The sequence below is a fragment of the Rutilus rutilus genome (genome assembly GCF_951802725.1).
Source record: "Rutilus rutilus genome assembly, chromosome: 21".
NCBI lineage: Eukaryota > Metazoa > Chordata > Actinopteri > Cypriniformes > Leuciscidae > Rutilus > Rutilus rutilus.
In genome coordinates this window covers 16,156,010-16,179,896 of record NC_140226.1, presented here as the reverse complement: position 1 = coordinate 16,179,896, position 23,887 = coordinate 16,156,010, and the positions used below count along the sequence as shown (strand labels likewise).

Below are 23,887 nucleotides of genomic sequence, written 5' to 3'. Positions count from 1 at the left end.
TCTGGATTGAGCGATGTCTCACGAAGTTGACTAACCAAAATTTCCATCAATATGTAGCTCTGATGTCATGTACTTCTATGTCAGACATCCCATCATAAAATCCATCATATAAGATAACATCTCTGGACACATCATGTTTCCCTTTTTGCTGCAGAAACCAAACCATTAAATGTCCTCCAAAATCTGCTTCTGTCACTTCTTGTGTCGTTATTATGTGGCTTAATAGTCACTACGCAAAAGAAAACCTAAACTCGCAGCATTGCACTTGTACAAAACAGTTACAGGACACCACATTACACACTCAATTATTCATGAATTATGTGCCTCTCAAAGCTAGTAGAACTATATAAGTCAACATCAAATATGCACAGGGGGAAACAGAGCCTAATATATTTTTTGAGGCTTTCTTACTGTTGTAACTACTTTAGATTAAATGTGTAACAGTATGAGAAGTATGACAAACTCAAAGTTTGCACTACACAAATTGGACTAAAACATATGAAAAGTGCTCTATAAAATGTTTTAATAAACTAATACTAATAAACTATACATAATTGTAAATGCCTTAAAATATCAATTTAAAAATGTATGTATTAAGTTGACAAAATGTTGTATTTTATCTACCCACCAGTAATGTTAGTTTTTAAAATTGTATAATAAATAATTTAGGTTAAATTCATATTTATTTAAGTTCATATTACATATTTTGGAGTTACACCCCCTCCAAAAACAACCAGTGAGTCAGTGACAATATCATGCAGTAATTCGGTAAAGAAACACTGCAATACATTTACTAATCTTGAAATGTCCTTCAAAATAGAAAAACATATATATGTTGCAGCATTTTTTCAAATTGGCCTATTTATTATGATACCAAAACATCGTAATTTGACTGTAAGTGTTTGTGGAAAAACAAGTGAAAAATACATATCCCATAAGGCATTGCAAAACCAGGAACTACGCAGCTCTCTTTCTAACCAATCGCGTTCGCTGAGCTTCACTCTGATGAGCGGTTTTGCGGGAACTTTGGAGAGGAAGAGCTGTTACAACCTGCCACTTACACACGGAAAGGTTAGTAGAATATTCTCGATCTGCTTCGATAAAGTGTCATGTCCATATATCTTTACTAGCGGATTATGTATACAAATTATTGGTTCTGTTGTGATACAAAGCCGGCATAAGGCAGCTAACTCTGCTAGCATAGCGAGTTGAAATTGTTGAGTCGCAGTTTACCCCCAAATACAATATAAATAACTCAGCGTCACTTTCATTGGTAATATTATGTGATATTATCCGCATATTTATCACTTTTAAATACTTGTATCATTCCTAAACAAAGTAAAGCCATGAAAAGCTTTTAATGTCTGTTTTTCTTTTACATATAAAAGTGAAACAAACAGCATCATTGGCAGGACTGCAAATTGAAACTTTATTCCGAACACAAATGTCATCGTCACTGACCTTGTCATTAATTGTAGTGCTTACGAATACATCTCTCATGTTGAAAGTCTGGCTATTCAATATAGCAACGTATATATGTCAATAATTATGACAGAAACACTCGCCTTCATGTCAGTCACACCCTAGTCTTGTTTTTACAGGTAACGTTAGTGTAATTATTAGTAGGCCTGTATTTCTGAAAGTACATGTGTTCAGTGTAGCTAAAGTTATGTTCATAATCACATGAAGAGACTACATCTGATGGTCAGGCCCAATTTTTATGTTGATGTCCAAATGTCCACATTAACAATTTTCGAAATTCTTTTCATTCTACCCTGTTTTTTATTGTTATTATTATTATTTTTATTTTGAAAAAAAAACAAAAAAAAAACATATTATTTTTAGGCCACTAACCAAATGTAAGCACATATTTGACACTGACAGGGTTTCCATAGTCATAGAAAATCTAGACATGTCAGTGAATTTTCAAAAGTGTGATTTCCAGGTCTGTAAATAAAAATAATAATAAAAAAAAATATCACATTTATTTAGACATTCTGAATTTAAGTAAAATTTTCAGTTAAACTATTCACTCTATATAATGTAATGAAAAAACAAAATGTATAAAACTAGAAATAATACAAAATAAAAGTACTAGGCCTATCCCTCAGAGGGATGGGCAATATGGACGTTGCAATATGGACAAAAACATATCTCGGTTTTTGTTGGCTTGAGTGCCGATATACAGTATATATATATATATATATATATATATATATATATATATATATATATATATATATATATATATATATATATACTGTTGCCTATGTATATGTGTGTGTGTATTTTCTACTTTTTTTCTATTTGAATAACAAAACTCTTTTTTTTTTCTTTTTTTTTACTGTTATTTCACATCCTGCCCAATGTTGTCCTCATATTTAAAGGCAATGAAAATGAATATAGTGATTGTAACCATGTACGTAGGCTGATGCAATGTGTAAGATGGCACTTGTTCACTGAAGTCTGTGAAATTTAGCAGAGACTCGCTTGCATAAGGATCGTCCACTCCTGACAGCAAAATGGTCATATTTACAAAAATAAAAATATACCTGTGAAAAGTAAGTTATGCACTAAGACAGACACCTAATCTCAAACGCATTAAACGGCACAAGTATCTGTCAGAGCAAGCCACTTTAAACTATACGTGTTAACTATATCTTACAAGTTATTTTGAAGCGCTTAATATAAAGCATGTCTCATGTTTAGGACAAATGGATTATGCACTTTCCCCACAGCAGCTCACTCAGTGTCCTAGTAATATCAGACTACTGTGTATTTATAAACTGTATTGCCTCATCTCATCCTATATCATTTATAAGAATATATCGATATATCATACAAACTCCATGTGCCGCCTAGTCCTAAACCCTAGTGGTCCCAAATTCAGTTGTAATGATGCTTGAGTTTCTCTTGTTTGATACATTTAAGAAAAATGCCACCCAAGTCCAAGGCAGGTGGGGTGAAGAAAGCGAGAGCTCCACCCAAGAGGAAACTGGCTGAAGAATTCCCACCTGGAGAAGTCCTTACAGATAACGCAAAGAAAAAATGGAAGCTTGGATCTGCTGTTGGGCAGGGAGGTTTTGGCCTACTGTATCTCGGTAAGATTTTTTTTTACAGTAGGAAATTCTAAAGCTTTGTTTGGATTCCTGTATCAGTTGTTCAAATGTAAATTTGTCATATTTCCTTTTAGCTAATGAAGACTCTTCAGGATCTGTTGGCACTGATGCACCTTATGTCATTAAAGTGGTAAGGGACAGTGTGTATCTTTTTGTTGTTGCTGACGGCAGGTATATGTCCAGAGTTTTAATTTCTTCGATTGCCTGTGATGTTTGGGTGGTCAGAATTTTTTTTTAATGTAATGTTATTTATTAATAGAAGAATTTCTGTGGCCTTAACTAGAAGAAAAAAATAGAATACAATAGAAAATAAACAATTAAATAAAAATGCAATTTTCGACAGTCATTACATTTATTATTAAATAAACAAAAAAAGTGCCAGAGACCGTAATATAATAGAGAAGCAACCACCTAGCTTCCTAGCAATTTTTGCATGAGCATGTACCAATCGCACTTTATTGAGGAAAATGAGATATATTGAAATTAAATAAGATAGTTAATTTTGTGCTTTGTTAAAATGGCATGACATGGATATGTGATAATGGAAGTACACTTTCCCTCTACAGGTTTTTTTTAAAATGTATGAGGGTTCACGATTCTTCTCTTTTTCTTTTCTAAATGTCATTTATTTTTGGTGCTTATTTTGACTGTCTTGCAGGAGCCAAGTGACAATGGCCCTCTCTTCTCTGAACTGAAGTTCTACATGCGAGCTGCCAAACCTGATCTAAGTATGCCCTTGTGACTGCAAACACACTCTCATATGCATGATGAGCCAGGCTGAAAAAAAAGTCGAAGAGCAACTCTTTTAATTAAAGAAAGTTCTGAGCTCACCATTGAGGGCCTTATGAAGACAGACAAACCACAACTCTCTGCTTTTGGTGGCTCTTATGGCTGCCCCAAGGCCACAGTATTGCGCTTTATTTAATAACAATCCAAATGTCAGTCTCCCTTGACAATTAACTGCTATATTACTAAGGGATGCTCATGTTTTATTCATTGGAATATTGTAATGTTGGTAAATATTTGTCCCACCAGCAGATTACCTTGCGGCACACTCACAGTTTGGTCCCAGGGGAATACTTTTATATTACTTTGAGCACCAACAAGTTTAAAGAATAAGTTTAGAATAATTTGCCTTTATGAATTGATCATGTGATTGCATTTAACTGTTAGTGTGATCGTCTTAGTTCAGTTTTAGGACTGATGTCTCACTGTAGTGTTTCTTCTTTTCACTGGGAAGTGGAATAGTTTATGTGTTGTGAATCATGTTTGTGACAGAATGTTTTATATTTTGATTCAGTTGGGGCTTGGATGAAGTCAAGGAAAATTGAATATTTGGGAGTTCCAAAATATTGGGGCTCTGGTTTTCATGAGAAAGGTGGTAAGAGGTAGGAAGGAAAAAAAAAATCACAATTTTCAAAAGTATTACATAATGAATCTTTTTTTTCTTAAAAAGAATCTTAAAATAAACAATTATTTTTCTTTTTAATAAAATGTTTAGGAAGTTACAAATGTCTTTGATCGTTTGAACACACAAGAATGCCACTTAAATGTAATGATTTCACATTAATCTTCATGACAGGTACAGATTTATGGTCATGGATCGATTTGGAACAGATCTACAGAAGAAATTTGAGGGAAATGATAAGAAATTTCCAAGGAAACTTGTTCTTCAGCTGGGTCTCAGACTTGTAGGTTTCTTCTAAGTGTACCTCTATCAGAATAAGTAAACTGCTGAAAGTTTAATGGTGCATCATGTTATGTTTTGTTTGTTTCGCTGACAGGTATGACATTGTGCTTCATATTGACATTTTGACGACAGCAAATATTTCATGTCATTGAAATACCCTTCATATATGTCACTCATGATTAATTTATTTCGCAACCAAAATGTCCAATAATAGGTAGGGTTACTAAAATAAAATGAGCAATGAGGGAGGCCACTCTTCTATAGAATAATATACAAATAATTATTCAACACATGTCAATAAGCACAATTCATTTTTATAACTATTAAACTTTGTTAAAAACCTTTTAAAGATGCACAGAAATCTTCAACATGACTGTTTGTGGCATTGCATGCAGTGAGAGAAAATCTTATATTCCAGTATTATTATAAAATCTCATATTCTCACATCTTTCATCTCTAGCTTGACATTCTGGAGTACATCCATGACCATGAATATGTGCATGCAGACATCAAAGCCTCCAACCTTCTTCTGTCCTACACCAACCCCAATCAGGTTTGTTTCAAGCCTTCCACATGTTTAACAGATCTCTGTTGCCATGGCTGTACAGCTCTAACAGTAGAGACACATAGACAGGGTGTGTAAACTGCAGGACTATACAGAGCTCCTACTTCTTTTAATTGGAGTACCAGTGATTTGCAATGTAAGAAACTACTTGTCTTATTTTTTTTTTTCCATCTGTTAATGAGATTTGGGTGGGAAAAAAGCAAAACAATTTAAGCCTTTAATGCGGCTCATAAACTGAAGAGATTAGAGACAGTATTGAAGCTGTCTCTAGCAAATAAGGTTGGGGGGACTGGGCAGGGGCAAATATTTAATTTGAAGATTAATAATGTATCAGTGGTGTATTATTAAGATGCTATTTTTAAAGTCACAATTTAAAACTCGGCCTCTTGGGATTAGTCGCTGCTTACTTGGTGAGTCTGAGCATCCTTTTTTTTAATTACTTGGGTATTTTCTTTGCTTCTGAATACATGTATTTCTGTGTTTTATAAATGTGTGTTAAGTACACAGACACTGAAATGCTCCGGTTGTAAACTAAATACGAATGCCTAGTTATATTTTCATTTCAATCAGATATAGGAATGATTTGAAGTGTTATTGTATGATAGGAACATAAGAATGCTTTTTAAAACTAATAGTAAAAACTGAATTCTGAACTGAATGTAAATTACTCTTATGAACTGGTTCTTATAACAAATGATTCCAAAAGACTCAAACTCATGAGTTACAGTTAAAATCAGTCTGACAATCTTTTACAGAGTAAAATCACAAGTTATCCTAGTGGTTGCTAAATTAACATCTGAAAGTAATGTTAACATAAATTTTAGTAAGGTGATCAATCAGTAACCACTTGAATGGATTCGAGTTTCTTTTACAAGGTAAACGTGTAGTTAAAGACACATTTGCAGCTTAAAAAAAAAAAAAAAGTTTCGTAAATGTATTATGCATAAGTGAAGGATGGACGAGGGTGCAAAAACACAACTCTGTGTCCAGAATATCCTGAAAAATCGATCAAATGCAGATCTTTAGATTAGACTGGAAATAAAAAGGCTTGACTCATCCTAGTATAAAGCTGCATGATTCTGGTTAAATTGAGAATATTTGTTTTGTTTCAATGTTACCACGATTTGGCAACTAAAAATAATTTACTGGAGATTCTGACAAAATGTTAATTGCTGCAGTCTATTTAAAACATTTAGTTAATCTGAATAAATTATATATAAAAATGATGAATGAATGAATGAATGATTCGATGACTGAATTATAAATACTTCACTTGTTTCATTACTGGATGAATCAGCGTTTTTTAACAAGTCTCTTGAATGAATGATTCAATGACACATACATTTTTTAACAGTCGCCAGGTGGCGATTGTAACAATGTAATCGATACAATCGTTATTTGAAGCGCCAAGTTACTTTCATAAGGTAATTTGCTCTGTTTTGATCACTACCGTAGACATCAGTGACTGTTTACATGTGCACCAATAATGTGATTATTTCTAATAATCAAGGTCAATCGCAGTAAGACACGAGCAGAACTCTTTTTACTCCAGTCTACATGCAATTTTCATTATTTTGATTATCTGCTAATAAGTATGGTTATACCACTCTCAGATAGGCATACAGTATGCATGTTACTGGCCATTGTTTAAATCTACTCACATCAAATTCAAAATACATTTATATGAACGTACTGGATATTATTCGGCGCCATGATGAACATCGCAATGCCAGGTTTGCATACACTGCAAGTTGTGTTGACAGAGTTTAGTGATTTGGAGAAGAGAAAAATTCAGAATAATGCCATGGAGTTCATTCATGAAGTTGTGTGAACAACACACGGCATTCGTGTACATCCGTGCACAACACATGTCAGAGCGGTAGTAATGTGATTAAAGGGATGGTTCGGAGTAAAATCAACCTAGGGTTCTTTGCACCATGACCTCGCACCATGACCTCGCCTTTTTTCCCTTGGTCGAACATTATTAAAGATAGAGCTTATTTAGAGATACTAGCCGAATGGCTTAGTGCAGGCGCTAATGGAACCTAGGTTGTATCTCGTAAATTACCCCAATAATAATGCCCGGAAGAATGGTACCAAACTTCTACAGTAGTACAAATAGGTTCTGTACTCATAAAACGAGGCATTGGAAAGTTTGTATGTACATCACAAGTTTATTTAAATAACACTTGCCTGATGGCTAATGCTACCGCTAACCCGGACATCATTAAGGAAGAATGTTAACCACGTAGCATTCACCTGGTCACGTAAAATGGTGTTATTTTTGTACAACCATTTCTACAAACTTGTAGAGGAATAATGACATAGATGACCATCCTATAAACTGTTTAACAGTTGGCAAGAGTGGGTTGAAGACATTTTGATCTCTAAACATAAACATGTCCAGATGTAAAACGCAAGGTAAAAGGTGACTCATCAGACTATATATATTTGCAGATGCCTAGGGAGGACACTTTTGTTCTTGATAATATTTCTGTGTGTTTGTCATGCAGCTTTGTACACTGCATGACATAAAGTTATAGTTTAAGTTATAGTTTTTCTTAAAAGTTTGTGATGTTTGTCACTGTGGGTGAGCTGTTAATCTTTACTGTTGCAAATTGGTGTATACAGTTATTTTGGAGACACTTAACCAGGACACATCAAATAATTTTAATAGGTAATAGGTGCACCTGCAATTTGTGCACTGACTGTTTTAGTATCTTTGGAACCCTGTTAGCTGCTTCCTGTTGCTTTGAAAACTCTGCTATCAAAGTGCTAATTGTCAGACTTCTTTTATATGTGACACTGCTAATTGGCAATCAGTCTATTTGCAGCTGCATATGTGATTTATTTGTAGTAACCTTATTTCATTTACAAGTCTTTTTTTTTAATTCTCTGTAATTATGTTAGCAGTGATTTACATTTTTGTTGCACAGGAAGAATTTGATTCTGACTTTTTTTTTATTTTAATTTTTTAACCCAGGTATATTTAGTGGATTATGGATTGGCCTATAGATACTCTCCTGAAGGAGTGCCAAAGGAGTACAAAGAAGACCCAAAGAGGTGTCATGACGGGACCATTGAGTTCACTAGTATTGATGCGCACAAAGGAGTTGGTAAGAAATTGGAACAATCAGGTCTATCGTCACTTTTAAGTTTAGACTAGATGAATCCCTATGGCCTGAAAACGATAAAAAATGTACCCCTGCAGGACATCATCACTTAAGTTTTTTGTAAACCTTGTGATGAAAAAGATTATGAAGAAATAATGTTCTTAAATGTTGATGTATTGATACTTTGCATCAAATACTACAAAAGTGGGCAACCCCTTAAAAATGTTTTATTAAGAGCTCCTCTCTGTGGGGGAAAATATTACATTTCAGCCCCTTCAAGAAGAGCAGACCTGGAAATCATGGGCTACTGCATGATCCAGTGGCTTTGTGGCCGTCTGCCGTGGGAGGACAAACTTCATGACCCATTGTATGTCAAAGACTCCAAACTCAGGTGAATCTTAAACCTCACTTGTAGCATTTTGGATTTTACTTTTTTCTGAACCAAGATGTAATCTACCTTATTTTTTGCCATTGGCCAATGAATATTAACTTGCATGAAAAAATGCTATATGACTAATTCATTTTATCCTTAATTGTCTTAAAACAAATTTCTGGATACAAATAATAATGGGTTAGATTTAATGAATTATAATAGATAAATTTTCAAGATGTTGTATGATCCATTTTTAAATATTCTTCTCCTCAGGTGTAGAGAGAATATTGATGAGTTCTTGAAAAGCTGTTTCACTTCAGAAAATAAACCAGGTGAGAAAAAAAAAAAACAGCATTAAGTTCATAGGAGAAACTTTCATATATTTAAAACGATGAATGCACTTTGGTTGTAAAATATCTATTATATAGTTTGTATTACAGTAGGTTAATAGTATTGGACCTTAAATGGCACATAACACACACACAGTTTCTGCCAATGTCATGTTAATCTTGAGTACCTATAGAGTACTATTGCATCCTTCATATCTCTGAAGAGTATTCAGATTTATAAAAGAGAGATACGCTCTACTGGTTCTTTCCGAAAACAGTCGAGCTCCTGGAGGCGTGCCGTGGGCGGAGCTAAAGAGCCACGTACAATACATAAATCGCATCATCCCTGGATAACGTTGGATTCTCAATACGTTCATGTTGTTTACATTATATGCACTTACGCGCCGATTGCCAACAAAACACAGACATTTGACGTTACTTACCGCCTGCAATTCCGATTCATGACCGGGATCTTTTAGCTCTGGGACCGCTTCATCTTTCAGTTTCAAACGATCTGCAATTCCAGCATCGAACTGGGCCTTGTTTATAAAACATTTGTAGCTGAAATGCTGGGAACAAACAAACACACTTGCACAACTCCGTTGCTGCCCTGGTAAAACTAACTGCATCCACTGTTCCCCTAACACCGTGTCCCAACCAGACGCGATGCGATAAGATTCAAGTGACAAATAATTTGTCTGCCCACACTAGACTGTGAGATGCGTTCAAATCAATCAAAACAATCAGAACAGCGTGTGGGCGGAGTCTCGCGGCAAATGCACAGCACCAGAGAGTAATCTTGACGGCACTCGCAAGAAAATGGATAAGTAGGCTACATAATCAAATTCACAAATATTACACCATTTAAACATTATTAAATATACATAGGCTACTGAGTTACTAAAACAATCTTTGTCAAAGAATACACTTGTTTGTTCGCAGTTTGAACGTTCTTGTTTCCATTTGTTTAATTTCAAGATCTGAGGTGAATTGTCTATTGTTGCTTTTACAGCTACAAAGCTGAGAGCACTAAATGATGTTCAAAGTCACATTACATGCTTTTAACATTAAATAAAGCACATAAACAGTACCTGAGATCATCATTGCCACACTTTGTGTTTGTTGTTACAGCCACGGTCGCAGAAAAATATAAACCGTTTCTAAAATAGAATTGTCGCGTGTCGCCGTCGCGGCTGGTTAGGACAAAAACTCTTAACATGGAAAAGATAACTTTTATCGCACGGCGTCGCGTGTAGTTAGGACACGGTGTAACGCTGGGTTCTTTGGGAAGCCGAACAAGGTTATCTTTCCCTCACAACCAAAACACACTGATTTCGTGGTCTAAAAACAAAATTACAGCACTGCCGACAGCTTCCGTAACCCGAACGAAGAACGTTGATGAGCGTGCTCTTGCTCTCGCTTTGGTTGATGTGTGTACACACTCTTCTGGGAGAGGTGCCCATACAAGGAATTCCACACTTTATGACGTCATACAGGGCCATACTCGAAAAAAAACGTTCAGAAACTTGTACGAACCCTTAAGGAGTGTATTTGGCACAGAAATACTCTGTCATATGTCCAACTCGTCTTTTGAAACTTTGGCCATGTTAAGCACGAGAATCCAAATCTTTTAACGGTGTAAATAAGTCAGAATGCATGAAATAGCATTAGACATCCCCTTTAAGCTGTTTCTCGCAACTAAATGGCATTTAAGCATATTTATTTTTTAACTGGGTCGCGACCGCAGAAGCACCTGTGAATTCTGCAGTACTACTTTTTGTTTGTCTGCCAAACGGTAATTGGATAGACGCACTTTCGAGCTCTGATGCGCAAACAAGAGCATGAGGGCCTCTTCTCGTGATAATTAGTGTCGACCTGCTGATTTAGCCTTAATTAGAGCTAATCTATCATATATAGTGCTAATTCTCGCAACTTCTCACACTAACTTTAAACTGGAGTGTGATCACTTTCCACTTTTTATAAATATGCACATTTTCTGTTGACAAATATTTTAGTGAAATGTTTAGTAAATCTAGCAAAAAAAGTGCACGTAACCATTGTATCAGCTACCCCGCTCGACCACAAAGCAGTGACATAAATAAAAGATGAAGTTTTTAAACGAACTTGTTTTTCACCCTTCTCCGTTCTCGACCTCTACATTGCCTAGTTTTGCAGTCAGTATGTGGCAGTCTGTACTTTTGCAGAACTTTAGGGCGTTCGTTCTTTGTGTCATTTAAAAATCAAAGATGTCATTGGCTCCCTTTGCTCAGTCGCTGATGTGATGGCAGTTCTTAAGCCGTGTGACAGCCGCGCGGCAGACGGCGAGATCCCTCCTCAGGCTGTTGTCTTGTGCGTACACGGCACATCACAACACCGAGGTGATGGGAGGCGGCACTGTTAGCACGGCCATCACGACTAATTCTGTTTGGTGTGACTATTTTAGCAGCCGACAGTAAACAACAGTTTGTGAGCGGAGAAGTATAAGGAACAAAGTGACAAATGTCTGCCCCTCTCCTCTAAACTTAGCTTGAAGGTTAAAGTGTGAGCGTCTGCTGTGAAGACACTGCCCTACAGGGACTGTTCTGTCTATGCTAAACGCACAAACATACGTGCACTTGCAACTTATTAACGTTGGACTTCTGCGTGTGAGACAGAGGTCCAAGTAACTTGCGCTTAATCACACATATAATTGCTCTTCGTTTGTTTATTGACCCAGAAGTGTCTTAAACATTGTGCAGCTGTATCGCTATGTCTGAATAAATAAATCCATCTGCATTAAGATTTAAATGTTGTGCTTAATGTCTTTTTCAATTTCCAGAGGAAATGGGGAAGTTCATGCAAGAGGTCAAGGCTCTCGGATACACAGACAAGCCAGATTATGCAAAATTGCGAGGTATTTTGCAGCAAGGCCTGAAGACCATCGGGGCGACAGATGACAAAAAGCTGGACTTCACCATGTCGACTAACGGCATGGGCCCGCCCTCTGTCAAGGTGATAGCCACCTTCAGTAGAACATCAAAAAACCGACCTCTGTGGCACTCCCTCATTCCCGGCACATTGAAAATGCTCTGACAGTCCCTTTTTGAAGCCCGGCGTTTAAAAACAAGCCAATTCAACACCCTATAATTTGTTTACCTTTTGAAAGCAGATTCAAATTTGAAAATGCCCACACACGATCCAAGACTAATTGCTCAGGTTAGTAGGAAACGCGGTCGAGCGCATTGATTTTTAAATACGATTAACGTGCAATGCTTTTAACAAACGTTTCTTGAGCTTATTTGGATTTTTCAGCCGACACACAAACATGCTCTTTGCTCACCTCATTTTAACTCGGTGTCATGATGTTAATATTTTTATGAATGGTTAGTTTAATATCTTAATTTTTAGTATTTATCTCTGCATTTCAAATGGAAGAATGTAATTTGACCTTAGTTTCTTATCCTATATTGCAGTCAACAACCCTCAAGGTGTCAGCTGGTATGAGAGCTCACTCTGAATACTTCATCTCTGAATACTTGCAAAAAATCTTGTTAATCACTGAATCGTTTTATCTGGATTTCAAGCGATATGATCTTTAGAAGTGAATTCTGCAGCCGTCATGAGTATTTTGTGTAAAACAAATTGTCCGAGCCCGCAAAGATGCCCTTGATGGCATATACTTTGTGAAAATGATAAGACTGTGGCTTCATTCATGGGGTCCGGCACAAAGAGCTCTTGGCAACAAAGCCGTCTGCATCTCAGGTTCTCTCCAGCGACCGGGTGTTTATCCCAGTGGCCCCTCCTCTTCCTCCCACAGACAGGTCCTGAGTGCCTGTGTTTATTCCCTGCTAATGTATCACAAATTTGCTGACACGGTAACCTTGGAGTCGGCGCGGGCCGGCAATCAGCGAGCCGCACTTACAACGGGAGGGGACGGACTCTCCTCACTTCCCACAATGCAGTTTGCATATGGAAGGTGCCACCAGGGAGCTGGCCCAGGCCAGCTGAGGGTTACCTGCCCACTGCCGTTATTGTATGTAATTATCGAGCCAATCTGTTCAGCTCAGCAGGGTCTGGATGGTAATCATGAGGCAGCAATTGGCAAAATGGAAGGGAAATGTGAGGGGGTGTGGGGGGGGCTAGTAAGGATGATAGTTCAAGTCCGAGAGAGGGGCGAGCATTCATTATGCAGTCTGAGTGAAGAAAAGGGAGAATTTGATTGCTGTCGTTAAGTGCATCTTCTTCATAACCCCTGGTTCGGTTAGCACGATTTCCTTGAATTGAGGACTTGAGCTTCAATGCTAGAGTTTTCATTTGAGGAGAAAAAAATCAAGGGTTTTTGATTGATGAAATTGTTAAAATAGATTAACTCATAGTAAGTTTATTGTTTGGAGTTCTGAGGAAAATTCTCAATATTGAATTCAAAAGTTTGGGATTGGTAAGTTTTTGAGAGAAAACTCTTGTGCTCACCTAGGCTGCATTTATTTGATAAAAATACAGTAAAATTGGGAAATATTATTATAATTTTAAATACATTTTCTGTTTTAATATATTTTAATGTTTAATGTATTCCTGTGATGGGACAGCTGAATTTTCAGCACTATTTCTCTAGCCTTTAGTGTCACATGATCTTTCAGAAATCATACTATGCTGATTTTGTACTCAAGAAACATTTATTAACTGGCCATACATTTTTTGAATGGTAGTATACATGTATTTCGTTTAGACATTCAAATTATTTTATTTGTTCTTTCCGGATTTATTAGATAGCTGAATCATAATCACATTTCCTCAAGCGTTCACAGTGCTGAGGACGCATGCAATAGTTTCCATGTGTATATAGTGCAAAGGGTCCCTTCTCAATATTTGATTTGAACTTCCCCCAAGGTTGCTGTTGGCAAGTTAATTGACCATCTTTTCCATCCCCATGTTTGTGTCTTTATTTTTGACGGGAAGACTCCCAAGCGAAAGAAAGCGGAGGAAAAAGGCCAGTCTGCTGATGAAACCGAAGGCGCCCCTGCAAAGAAGAGGCGAGCTCCACAGAAAAAGGGTAAGCCATGTTAATGGACATTAGAGTAATCTCTAGCTTTACCCTTTTGCAATCTTTATCAAATTTAGTAACAATGGGTGTGGTAAACATTTTCAAATGAACATGTCACGTGTTTAGACATGAATGGAGCTAAAAAGGCGGCGACTCCTGCAAAGCGGCCGGCGAGGAAAGAAGCTCAGGCCTCCTCTGAGCCAGCGGTGAAGAAAAGCCGAGGAAGGCCCAAGAAGAACTCTTAATCCTCTTCGAACTCTAGTTCAAGTTGTTTCCTTTTTGTATCTTTTAAATTGTCTGGTCTGTATTTGTTCTCTGTGGTTGCATTTTCTTAAACTTTAGCAGGGTGTTGGGCACACTCTCTCGCAGTGAAATGATAATAAATAAGAGGTAAAAAAAAAAACGACAGTGGCTTTGAGTTGTGAGTTATTTTCATTCCTTTGTAATGCCTTGAATAATCAAGCCTATGCGGATGAGGTCCAGAGGGGATTGCTTTGCCCCCGATAAGGAAATCCCTGAAGGAGCTCAGAGTCCCGACTCTTCCCCCGCCACATTTTCCCCTTGTTGTTGTGCTATGAAAGCCGCCGTGCGGCTGGCACTCCGACATCTGTGGGAGAGGCGAGCTGGTCTTTGATACCTGCATCGAGGCAGGCGAACGTGTGGCAGACGCCACTGAGCCAGGTACGTGCGTTTGGAGAAGGGGGCTCTGCGCCTTTCTGCTTGGCTGCCATTTGATCAGGTGGAGACAAAAGACTAGCACTTGGGTCCTACTTTCCATGTCACTCTCACTTGAGTCTTTCTTAACTTCCTGTTCTCCGCTAGGAAATGGCTTCAAAGAGCTATCATTAAAAGTTAGTTGTGGCTGCACCACTTGTTATGCATTGTAACTTTATCGCTGGTTTTGATAACGCACGGCGGCATTCGCAGGCGTATTTTTAGGTCCAAATGTCATCTTGAATTGTTTGCTTTGTAATCGCAGTAAATTTGATATGACATTGAGGGGACAGGAATAATTTGATGAGGACAGGTTAGAATACATGAATAATAGATATGGCATGTATACAGGGTCGTGACTGGAAGAGCAGAGTTATGTTTTCCAGGAGTTTGGGGAAATGCACTTGTAATAAAACCAAACTCAGGCGTGTCTTTTTTTTTTCTTTTTTTTTGAGCACAAGAAAGTTGCTGCCACAATTTAAGAAAGAATCAATGCACTGTATCAAAACAGATCTGCTGATTCAATTCTGACTCACAGGGTCTTGTTTATATTTGATGCTGATTTGATTTTCAAATTCTGATTTATTGGGTTACCTTTCAGTTAGAATGTCCATTTTGAATTCAAATAGAAATTATCATTCTGTTAATGCTGTAAATTATTCAGCATCAGCAAAGGGCTGTAAATATGCCATTTCAGACTGATTCTTACATTAGTCTTGCATTTTTGTTTTTTGTGTGCTGCGGAAAATAGGCATTAGGCAAAAGATAAACCCTTTTATATAAGAGGCGATGTTATTTTGGAATGAAGATCACGATTAATTAGAAATAAAGTGGAAATGTATTGTTAATTGGAAAAAAGGATAGTTTTACCCAGCCCTAGATGAATCTGTAATTTTGAATTTGATTTCTCAATGCTTCAGCGTGTTCTGTGAAATTAGACGTGTAAAGTCAAAACACAAAGTATACAAGACCTGGATAAGACACGGTAAATTGATGCACTTAAGTTTCCAAACCATTGCAACTTAGTTCCCAAAAAACCTGAGTTGTGTTTTCTTTCAACACTAAACTGATTGCAGTTGTCCATCATCATCTGCCCTAGGGCAGATTTGGCGATTCTCTCTCATGTACACAAAAAACATCATTGATGCTGTTATTCCCAATTTGCCCATTTCATAGCTCCTCTGAGGCCAATCTCCCACCTTTCACCCTCTCTGGTTTCCTTGCTGAGGGGGGACCACGGCCTTGGTTGCCTTGTTAACTCTAGTTAGACTCAGTTGGCCCAGCAAGAACAGTGAAGGGGGAAGATGTTTCTCCTAATGTTTGTTTTCAGAGTGGAGCCGCGTGAGCCCTGAGCTGATGCCGGCATCGATTGTTCCAACAGTGAGGACTAAAGTGCACCCCTGTGCGCTTTCTTCCCCTTCCTCACCACTGACCTTCAGGGCGCACAGCCATTGCTCCGCAGTAGGGGGCAGTAGTACATAATGATTGCACAGCTTGGGGGAGGAGGGTGGGTGAGGCAAACCTTAAACACAACATTACCACCTGTACCTCACCGGAGGACATGCTGCTTTGATGGTCCTGACTGTGGCCATTGATTGACCTGTGTTTATATCCACTCTTAGTTTCTAAGAGTTTGTCTTGGGCTGTTGGGGTTTGCTGGAGGGCTGCATGCTGGAAAATAATTTCTCCTCACAGAGGTTTCACTGGCTCTCTGCTTGGTTGGTTGTTATTAACGGTAACTAGTGTTCTTGTTTCGAAACTTTGCCTTTTATCGGCTTGCTGCACTCATGAAACTTTGTGAATTAGGGAATGGGAAGATGGTTCTCCATTTATTACTCTAAAACAGGGATGGGAAATCATTTTAATTCATTATTAGGGCTACACTACTGTTCAAAAGTTTGTGGTCATTAAGTTTTTTTTTTTTTTTTTTAGCAAGGGGGCATTAACTTTATCAAAATATATTTATAATGTTATAAAAGATTTATATTTTTAAACAAAATGCTGTTGTTTTAAACCTTTTTTCATCAAAGCAGCAGCACAAGTGATTATAGTATGCACAACATTAAGAAGAAATGTTTCCTGAACACCCAATTAGCATTTTAAAATAAGGATCACGTGTTAATGAATGCTGAAAATTCAGCTTTTCCATTACAGATTTTTTTTTTAATAAATATATAGATATATAGATACAGTACTGTGCAAAAGTCTTAGGCATGTTAATATCCCCCACCCCCCGTCACCCCAAAAAAATGGTTTTAAGTCAGTTATTTATATCTTTTGCTGTAGTGTGTCAGTAGGAAATATCAGTTTACATTTCCAAACATTCTTTTTGCCATTAATTGTAATAATCCAGTGAGATTTGTGTATGCACAAGGAATCTGACAACAGCCAGGATGATCTGATCTCACCATCATCGAGTCCGTCTGTGATTACATGAAGAAACAGAAAAAACTGAGACAAACTAAATCCAGAAGAACTGCGGGAACGTCTTTTAGCTATTATGCCAGCCGCAGCTGGAACCAGCTTCCAGAAGAGATCAGATGTGCTCCTACAGTGGTCACATTCAAATCCAGACTCAAAACACATCTGTTTAGCTATGCATTTACTGAATGAGCACTGTGCTGCTGTTCGTCTGACTGTTTGTACTGTATTTTATTTTATTTTATTTTATAAACTGTTTTAATTATTCTTATTTCTTTTTATTATTTAAATGTCTTCTATGTAAAGCACTTTGAATTGCCATTGTGTATGATATGTGCTATATAAATAAACTTGCCTTGCCTTTGCGTTTAAAACAGCTTTTGTCCAGGTACACTTGCGCAGTTTTTCAGGTAGCTTTGCAGGAAGGTTTATTCAAGCATCTCGGAGACGTTCCCGCAGTTCTTCTGGATTTAGTATGTCTCAGTTTTTTCTGTTTCTTCATGTAATCACAGACGGACTCGATGATGGTGAGATCAGATCATCCTGGCTGTTGTCAGACTCCTTGTGCATACACAAATCTCACTGGATTATTACAATTAATGGCAAAAAGAATGTTTGGAAATGTAAACTGATATTTCCTACTGACACACTACAGCAAAAGATATAAATAACTGACTTAAAACCATTTTTGGGGGGGACGGGGGGTGGGGGATATTAACATGCCTAAGACTTTTGCACAGTACTGTATATATAACAAACTATAAAAAAGAAAATGTTATTTTCAAAGTGTAATAATATTTCACAATATTACTGTTTTAACTGGTTTAAAAAAAAACGAAAAACAAAAGTAGCCTTGGTGAGCATAAGATGCTTTAAAAATTGCCGACCCCAAACTTTTGAATGGGAGTGTTGTAGTGTTTTTACGGAAGAGATTTTGGGAGCTTTTGACTGCATGTTGGAACACAAACTACATTCATGCTTATTTTATATTTCTAAGTACAGTGGCATTTTCTGTCCTACAATTCCATCATTCAGAGCCACAGGTTAGTATCAGAATAAGGGGAGGGGGTAGTTGGCAGTGATAGAATGTAAAAATTAAAGGTCTTCAATGATGGTTCCAAGCTAATTATAATCACAGACTTCATTCTTTTTACTTTGTTTTGGTCATTTCTTCTCTGTTAGGGCATCTGATAAATTTATCCATCTCGTATCTTCATTTGTGTTTTGGGGGCATAAAAGAATAGATTCTTCTGTATGATTTATCAACACCACCTCTGTTTTCTTTTCTATTTTTCTCTCCTTAAGATGAAATAAATTTCACTGTTATTGTGTTTTGTATTTATTCCCATCCCCATGTGCCCCCATTCCAAAATACCCACACATGGAAAAAAGAAATATACTGATTTTACATGGCTGAGAGAGATAGAGCTCTTTCAATGCAGTTATGGTACATTTGCGATTCTAGTTGTGTGTAAATATTAGAAAACAGCAGGTTCTCACATTCACCGAGGAAAGGCATAGCAATGGGGCTAAGACGCGCGTTCTTATCGGTATTGTATTCACACTACACCGTCCTCCTGCTGTTTCTAATCTGCCGCCGCCGCTGTGAGCAAAACTGGACAGGCATTTATTGTCCCAGCAGGGGTATGCTTGACAAGAGAATGTTAAACACTCCACTACCTGCAATTTTCAAAGGTGATACTACACATGATAAAATGTAGATACACACTTAATTTCTGTTTTTGAGGAAACAGGAGAGAAACTAAAAAAAATGAACTGATTTTTCTCTTTTCTTTTCCATATATGAGCTGGATTCAGCCAGTGTAGTCTGTGCTTTTACTCTTTGTAAGTTGAAAAAGCTGTGCCTCTTAAGCCGTTGATCCTCCAGGCGAAAGACTTGTCCAAAACGAAAGTGCCAAGTCCAAGTCTGCGGGCCAAATTGCAATCTTTAATTCGATTTACCCTTGGCAGCGGCATTGAGTGGGTTTAGTGGTCATCAAAAAGACATGTTCATCAGCGTGAGGCGAGCTCTCTTACTCCGAACTGTCCGTGCCGTTCATCAAGGCTCTCTCAGACGACTCCCTCAACCTCTCCATGTCTCAGACAAGTGACGAGTGCCAAGCACAGGCCCAATAACTGCTGGTGACATCGGCGAGAAAATAGAAGAGGCAGGAGACTTAATTAATGTGACATGGACACGTATCTCATGCCCACTGAAAGATTTCTAATGAAGTGCTGGTAGATGTTCTAATGAACTCTGAAGGGGTCCTAAAGAGGATGTTCAAACTTGCGTTCCGCCCTGTTAGCCCGTGATCGCTGTCTCTCAGCGATATCAAAATCACACTGCTTAAAAAATACGCCTGGATGCTTGCTTGTGAGCTACGGGTCTTCGATTAGGTCTCACTGTCTAATGGTCTTCACGCTGGGTGTGTCGTTTAAAGAAACAAAACGTATTTATCTAAGCAATTTATGGGACACTGAACATAATTTTATTAACAGGGAGTCAATTATCTTTCTTGATAGATGGCTGCACTGATGGAAATGTTTGCTATGATGCTATCAATGCTTTGAAGATCAGTGATAGGGTTTGGTTGCCCAAGTTCAATTAATGCGTTCAGTCCACCTTAGTAGTTTTGTCCTGAACCATCAGTGTTGCTACAGTAACTGTAGGCAACGTTCAGCCGGGAGCTGATCTCTTTCCTTGAACACAAGGCCCATGGGATGCCCCGGGCAAGGTCTTGCATGTGGCTTATGGAACATGGCGTGCCTATTTGGGGGCAATCGAACACCACTATTGTGGTCATTTTGTGGCTGGATGTGTCATGGCATTTTAGGAACTCCCTTGAATGACTTTTGCAGCCCCTTATCAAAAGTGTCATTTTCAGCTGTTAAAATAAGAAAATGGCCTTCTTAGAATCATGACAAAGGAAAGAAGCAGCAATAATTATTATTATTTATTTTTTGCAAAGATATGCTATCCATCTATCATCTATCTATCAATCATCGATCTATCTATCTTAATATATATTAGGGCTGTCAGTAGATTATATTTTTTCATCACTGTTAATAGCGCCTTTTTCATCTTTGTCGTGAAATTAAACATACACCATTTACCTTGTTTAACATGTTCATTTAGTCATTATTTGCTATTGTAATGCAGTTTGTTGTTGTGGGAAGGAGGTGGAACCGGCGAACGTTCACAGACTTAAATACAATAAATAAAACTAATACAAAACGAAAGTAAAAGCTCAGCCCCTCACGGACGACTGCTGTCACATATAACAAAATAAAACGCAACATAAATCCAGGCCTGGCCTCTCTCGTTCTTCACTGTCGTCGCTCCTCCTTTTATGCTTCCACTCCTCCGTGAGCGATACGAGACCGTTGCGTCGCACTGGTGTCGCTTATTAGTAATCAAGCCACCGAACGCATCTTGCCCTGCTCGCCACAGCTATATCTAGCCAAGTAAACCATCAGATTTATAAGGTGATTCTCACAAAACTGTTTTCTGCAAGCTTTTTTCAAAGTAAATTTAGGTTTCTTTCCAAAAAAGGACACTTGGAGACTCCAAAAGGACACTAATTAACCAAATGATATAAGGAATCGATAGCATTCATAAATTTATGCACACAAAAGCACACACGAAAAAAAAAAAAAAAAAAAAAAAAAACGAAAAACTAAAGAGTTCACAGTCTGCCATAAGTACAGTACAACAGCAAATAGCTTGTTTACATTTTAGACAAGTCAAGTTGCAATACTGAACCGGACCATGAGATGCCAGAAAAACATAAATCAACCACCACCCTTGAATGCACCTAATACAGTATAACTAAACGAAGCCATTCAGAATTACTAAACACAGAAACAACATATCCTGATTGTTGAAATATGAATATAATTTGCTATCAGTGCGTTGAGAGCGCACATACACGGTTTGTTTGCGCATTATCACGCGTGCTTACTGTAGGACTCCTGTACGCCACCGTAATCGTCTTTACCTTGACTGCAATCCTCATCAATCAAATCTTTACTAGCGAGACGCTGGTTTGCTATATCCAGCCGAGAAACGTAGTTTGCCTATCATCTGGCGGCCATACAGCGGTGGGATGGTTTGACGTTAGTATTTCACACAGCACGATGCGTGAAGATTCGCGCTCTTCAGAAACAATCACAGAATATGACAGATCTCGTGTTTTAAAGCGAAACGTAAGAATGAGTACTGAAAATGCAACGAACGTGAGTCTCTATCTCTGCCATCTCTGATATAGTTTTCATAACATTAGCGCTGTTTTGGAATGATTGTCTGAATGAATTAACTTAGGCCTACTGGACTGAAAACTTTCCCTGAGTTTAGCAACTTAAAATGATCTGATCGCAAACAGAGAAGCAAAATATATAGAAATAGTATAGAAATTTCCGCCTGCCAGTTACAGGTGCTTTGTAGATGCTCAGAGTGATAAACTCCAGACTTCTAAGATCATCAAAGGTTAATGGCGCAATTTCACATGCTCCAGTCATTTATTTGCGTTAAATTATTTGAACGCGTTAAGGATTTTGAATTAATCGAACATTAGGGCCGTTACATAGTCAACGCATCGGTACGCATACGCGTCCACAAGGCTACGCGTCGCTACGCTTCGGCTGCCATTATGCGTCGATGCGTAGCCAAATGTGTCGTCCTAGTTTTTGATACGCGACGCGCCGATGCACGCAATACTATGCGTTGTCGGCGGGGGCGACATTGCAAGTATTGTACATTAATTCAAGTATATTGTTTACAGAAGAAGGTTTGAATACAATGGCGGGCGAAGAGAAAAAATATGTGAGCTTATGCGCATACATCTCGTCTACAATGTGTGTGTGTGATTTTGGTTGGGTGACAGTTGTAGGTTACAGTTTGACAAAAGCACAATGTTGTGTTTTACATAAATATAAGTAGGCTAAACATTTTGCAGTTTTAATGATGTCCTGTATGAACAAAATGCACACACACACACATTCCAGCATTGCAATCTTGACATCGGAGCCTGTTATTAAGCTGCGTCCAAAACGCGAGTAGAGCGTCAAATTCGCGTCTATCGCGTTTGAAGCGAAATAGACGTGCGTTCAGAACATAGGTTCAGAACTATGACTCTACTATGACTCTACTACCCCCTGTTGCGCGAGCGGTGTATTGCATTTCATGCATCGCCCGTGACGCTTGCGTCTGCTTGCGTCCACTTGCGTCCACTGTTTTGACTATGAAAGGGAGCGCGTCGCTCGCGTTGACTATGTTAACGGCCTAACGCTGACAGCCCTAATATATAGTGCAAATATTTTATAATCTGTTGCAGATTATAAAATGTATTTTTGCAGCAGCATGATGATGATGATGATGATGATGATGATGATGAACCATGAGGTTGCGAGACCCCTCTAAGAGAGTGGTTCCCATACGATAACGTCATCAGCTTCTCCAGCTCCCAGCAGCAGAGCTAATGCTTGAGGGCTTCAAACAGCCCTGCGGGTTCTATTGTGGTGTCCGGCTTGTGGGGAGGAGAAGAAACGAGCAGCTCAGGTTTCATGAAGCACCACTCCTCCTTGACACAAAAAAGGGCCAACCTTTCTGACCCTCTGCCCTCTCCCACCATTGTGTTCTTTCTCTGTTGCTGTGGCTCCAGCCACCAGATTGGTTTGCTCAGGAATGGGAGAGGATGTGTCTGCCGCTCCATCTGTCAGACCGAGGATCAAATAATAGGATTTTCTGTCCTGGAATTGAAGATAATTGCAGTCTCTATTCCGCTCCCTAACCGTATGATATTAACCTTGCGCTCCTGAGCCCACACTGGGGGCAGAACTTGGGCCAGATGGCACTGTGTTTTGATATCCGATCCAGGCGAGGAGGTCAAGTTGAAGTTCAAGTCCAAAGGACCGCTGTCCCTGCCTCCGCTGATACAATAGAGGTGTCATTCAAATAGGACGTCCTTAACATTACTGGTTCTTTGCTGGGAGGACAAAAAGTGGAAGCAAAAGAGCAGTTATATATGCTGCTGAGGGTGAAGACGTAAACCATTTATACATACCGGGGGCACGGTGGGAGAGGCCGGAGGTCGGGAGAGGCTTGCTTTGGGAACATGAGCAGTGTCAGCGAATAGATTCGGTATCAAAGGTTTTTCCTGTCGTATGTGGGTCGAGAGTGAGTAAGATAAGCTACAAAGCCATTCATATGTCTCGTCTCATTGCTGTCCATTTGCTATCTGAGTATTGTGCAACAAAAAAAAAACATAAAGGAAAAATTGCTTTATGTGATTGACTAACCCCATCACCAAATGTAATGAATGAGCCATTTCGAACACTTTTGATGATAAGACTGCCCGCATGTGGTACGGTGGCCTCCTGTGGTGGCTTTGAGCCGAATACACAGTAATAATGTTCCCCTTCTCCCATGGTGCTCCTGAGCGTGCCCTGGTTACTGTCCCCTTGGTAACATGCACACATTTAGAAAAGCTTACATACACACTTGCACTCGTGTTGGTAAGAAGCAACTAATTAAATAATATCAAA

General features: G+C 38.4%; 1 protein-coding gene across 1 annotated transcript; it reads left to right on the top strand.

Moving 5' to 3' along the window:
* Nucleotides 1-981: 981 nt before the first annotated feature.
* On the top strand, nt 982-14,612 carry vrk1 (VRK serine/threonine kinase 1). Its single transcript, XM_084394301.1, has 13 exons — nt 982-1,071; nt 2,932-3,101; nt 3,194-3,249; nt 3,778-3,847; nt 4,420-4,507; nt 4,702-4,810; nt 5,270-5,362; nt 8,358-8,490; nt 8,758-8,878; nt 9,134-9,192; nt 12,008-12,180; nt 14,125-14,218; nt 14,336-14,612. Exons 2-13 carry the CDS (start codon nt 2,936-2,938, stop codon nt 14,452-14,454), a joined length of 1,281 nt encoding a protein of 426 aa, XP_084250427.1. The 5' UTR covers nt 982-1,071; nt 2,932-2,935; the 3' UTR covers nt 14,455-14,612.
* Nucleotides 14,613-23,887: the final 9,275 nt, after the last annotated feature.

Coding starts and splice junctions, on each gene's coding strand:
- vrk1 (XM_084394301.1), top strand. CDS start 2,936: ATGCCACCCAAGTCCAAGGCAGGTGGGGTGAAGAAAGCGAGAGCTCCA. Junction 9,193..12,007: donor CACTTCAGAAAATAAACCAG/GTGAGAAAAAAA, acceptor TTCAATTTCCAG/AGGAAATGGGGAAGTTCATG. Junction 14,219..14,335: donor GCGAGCTCCACAGAAAAAGG/GTAAGCCATGTT, acceptor TCACGTGTTTAG/ACATGAATGGAGCTAAAAAG.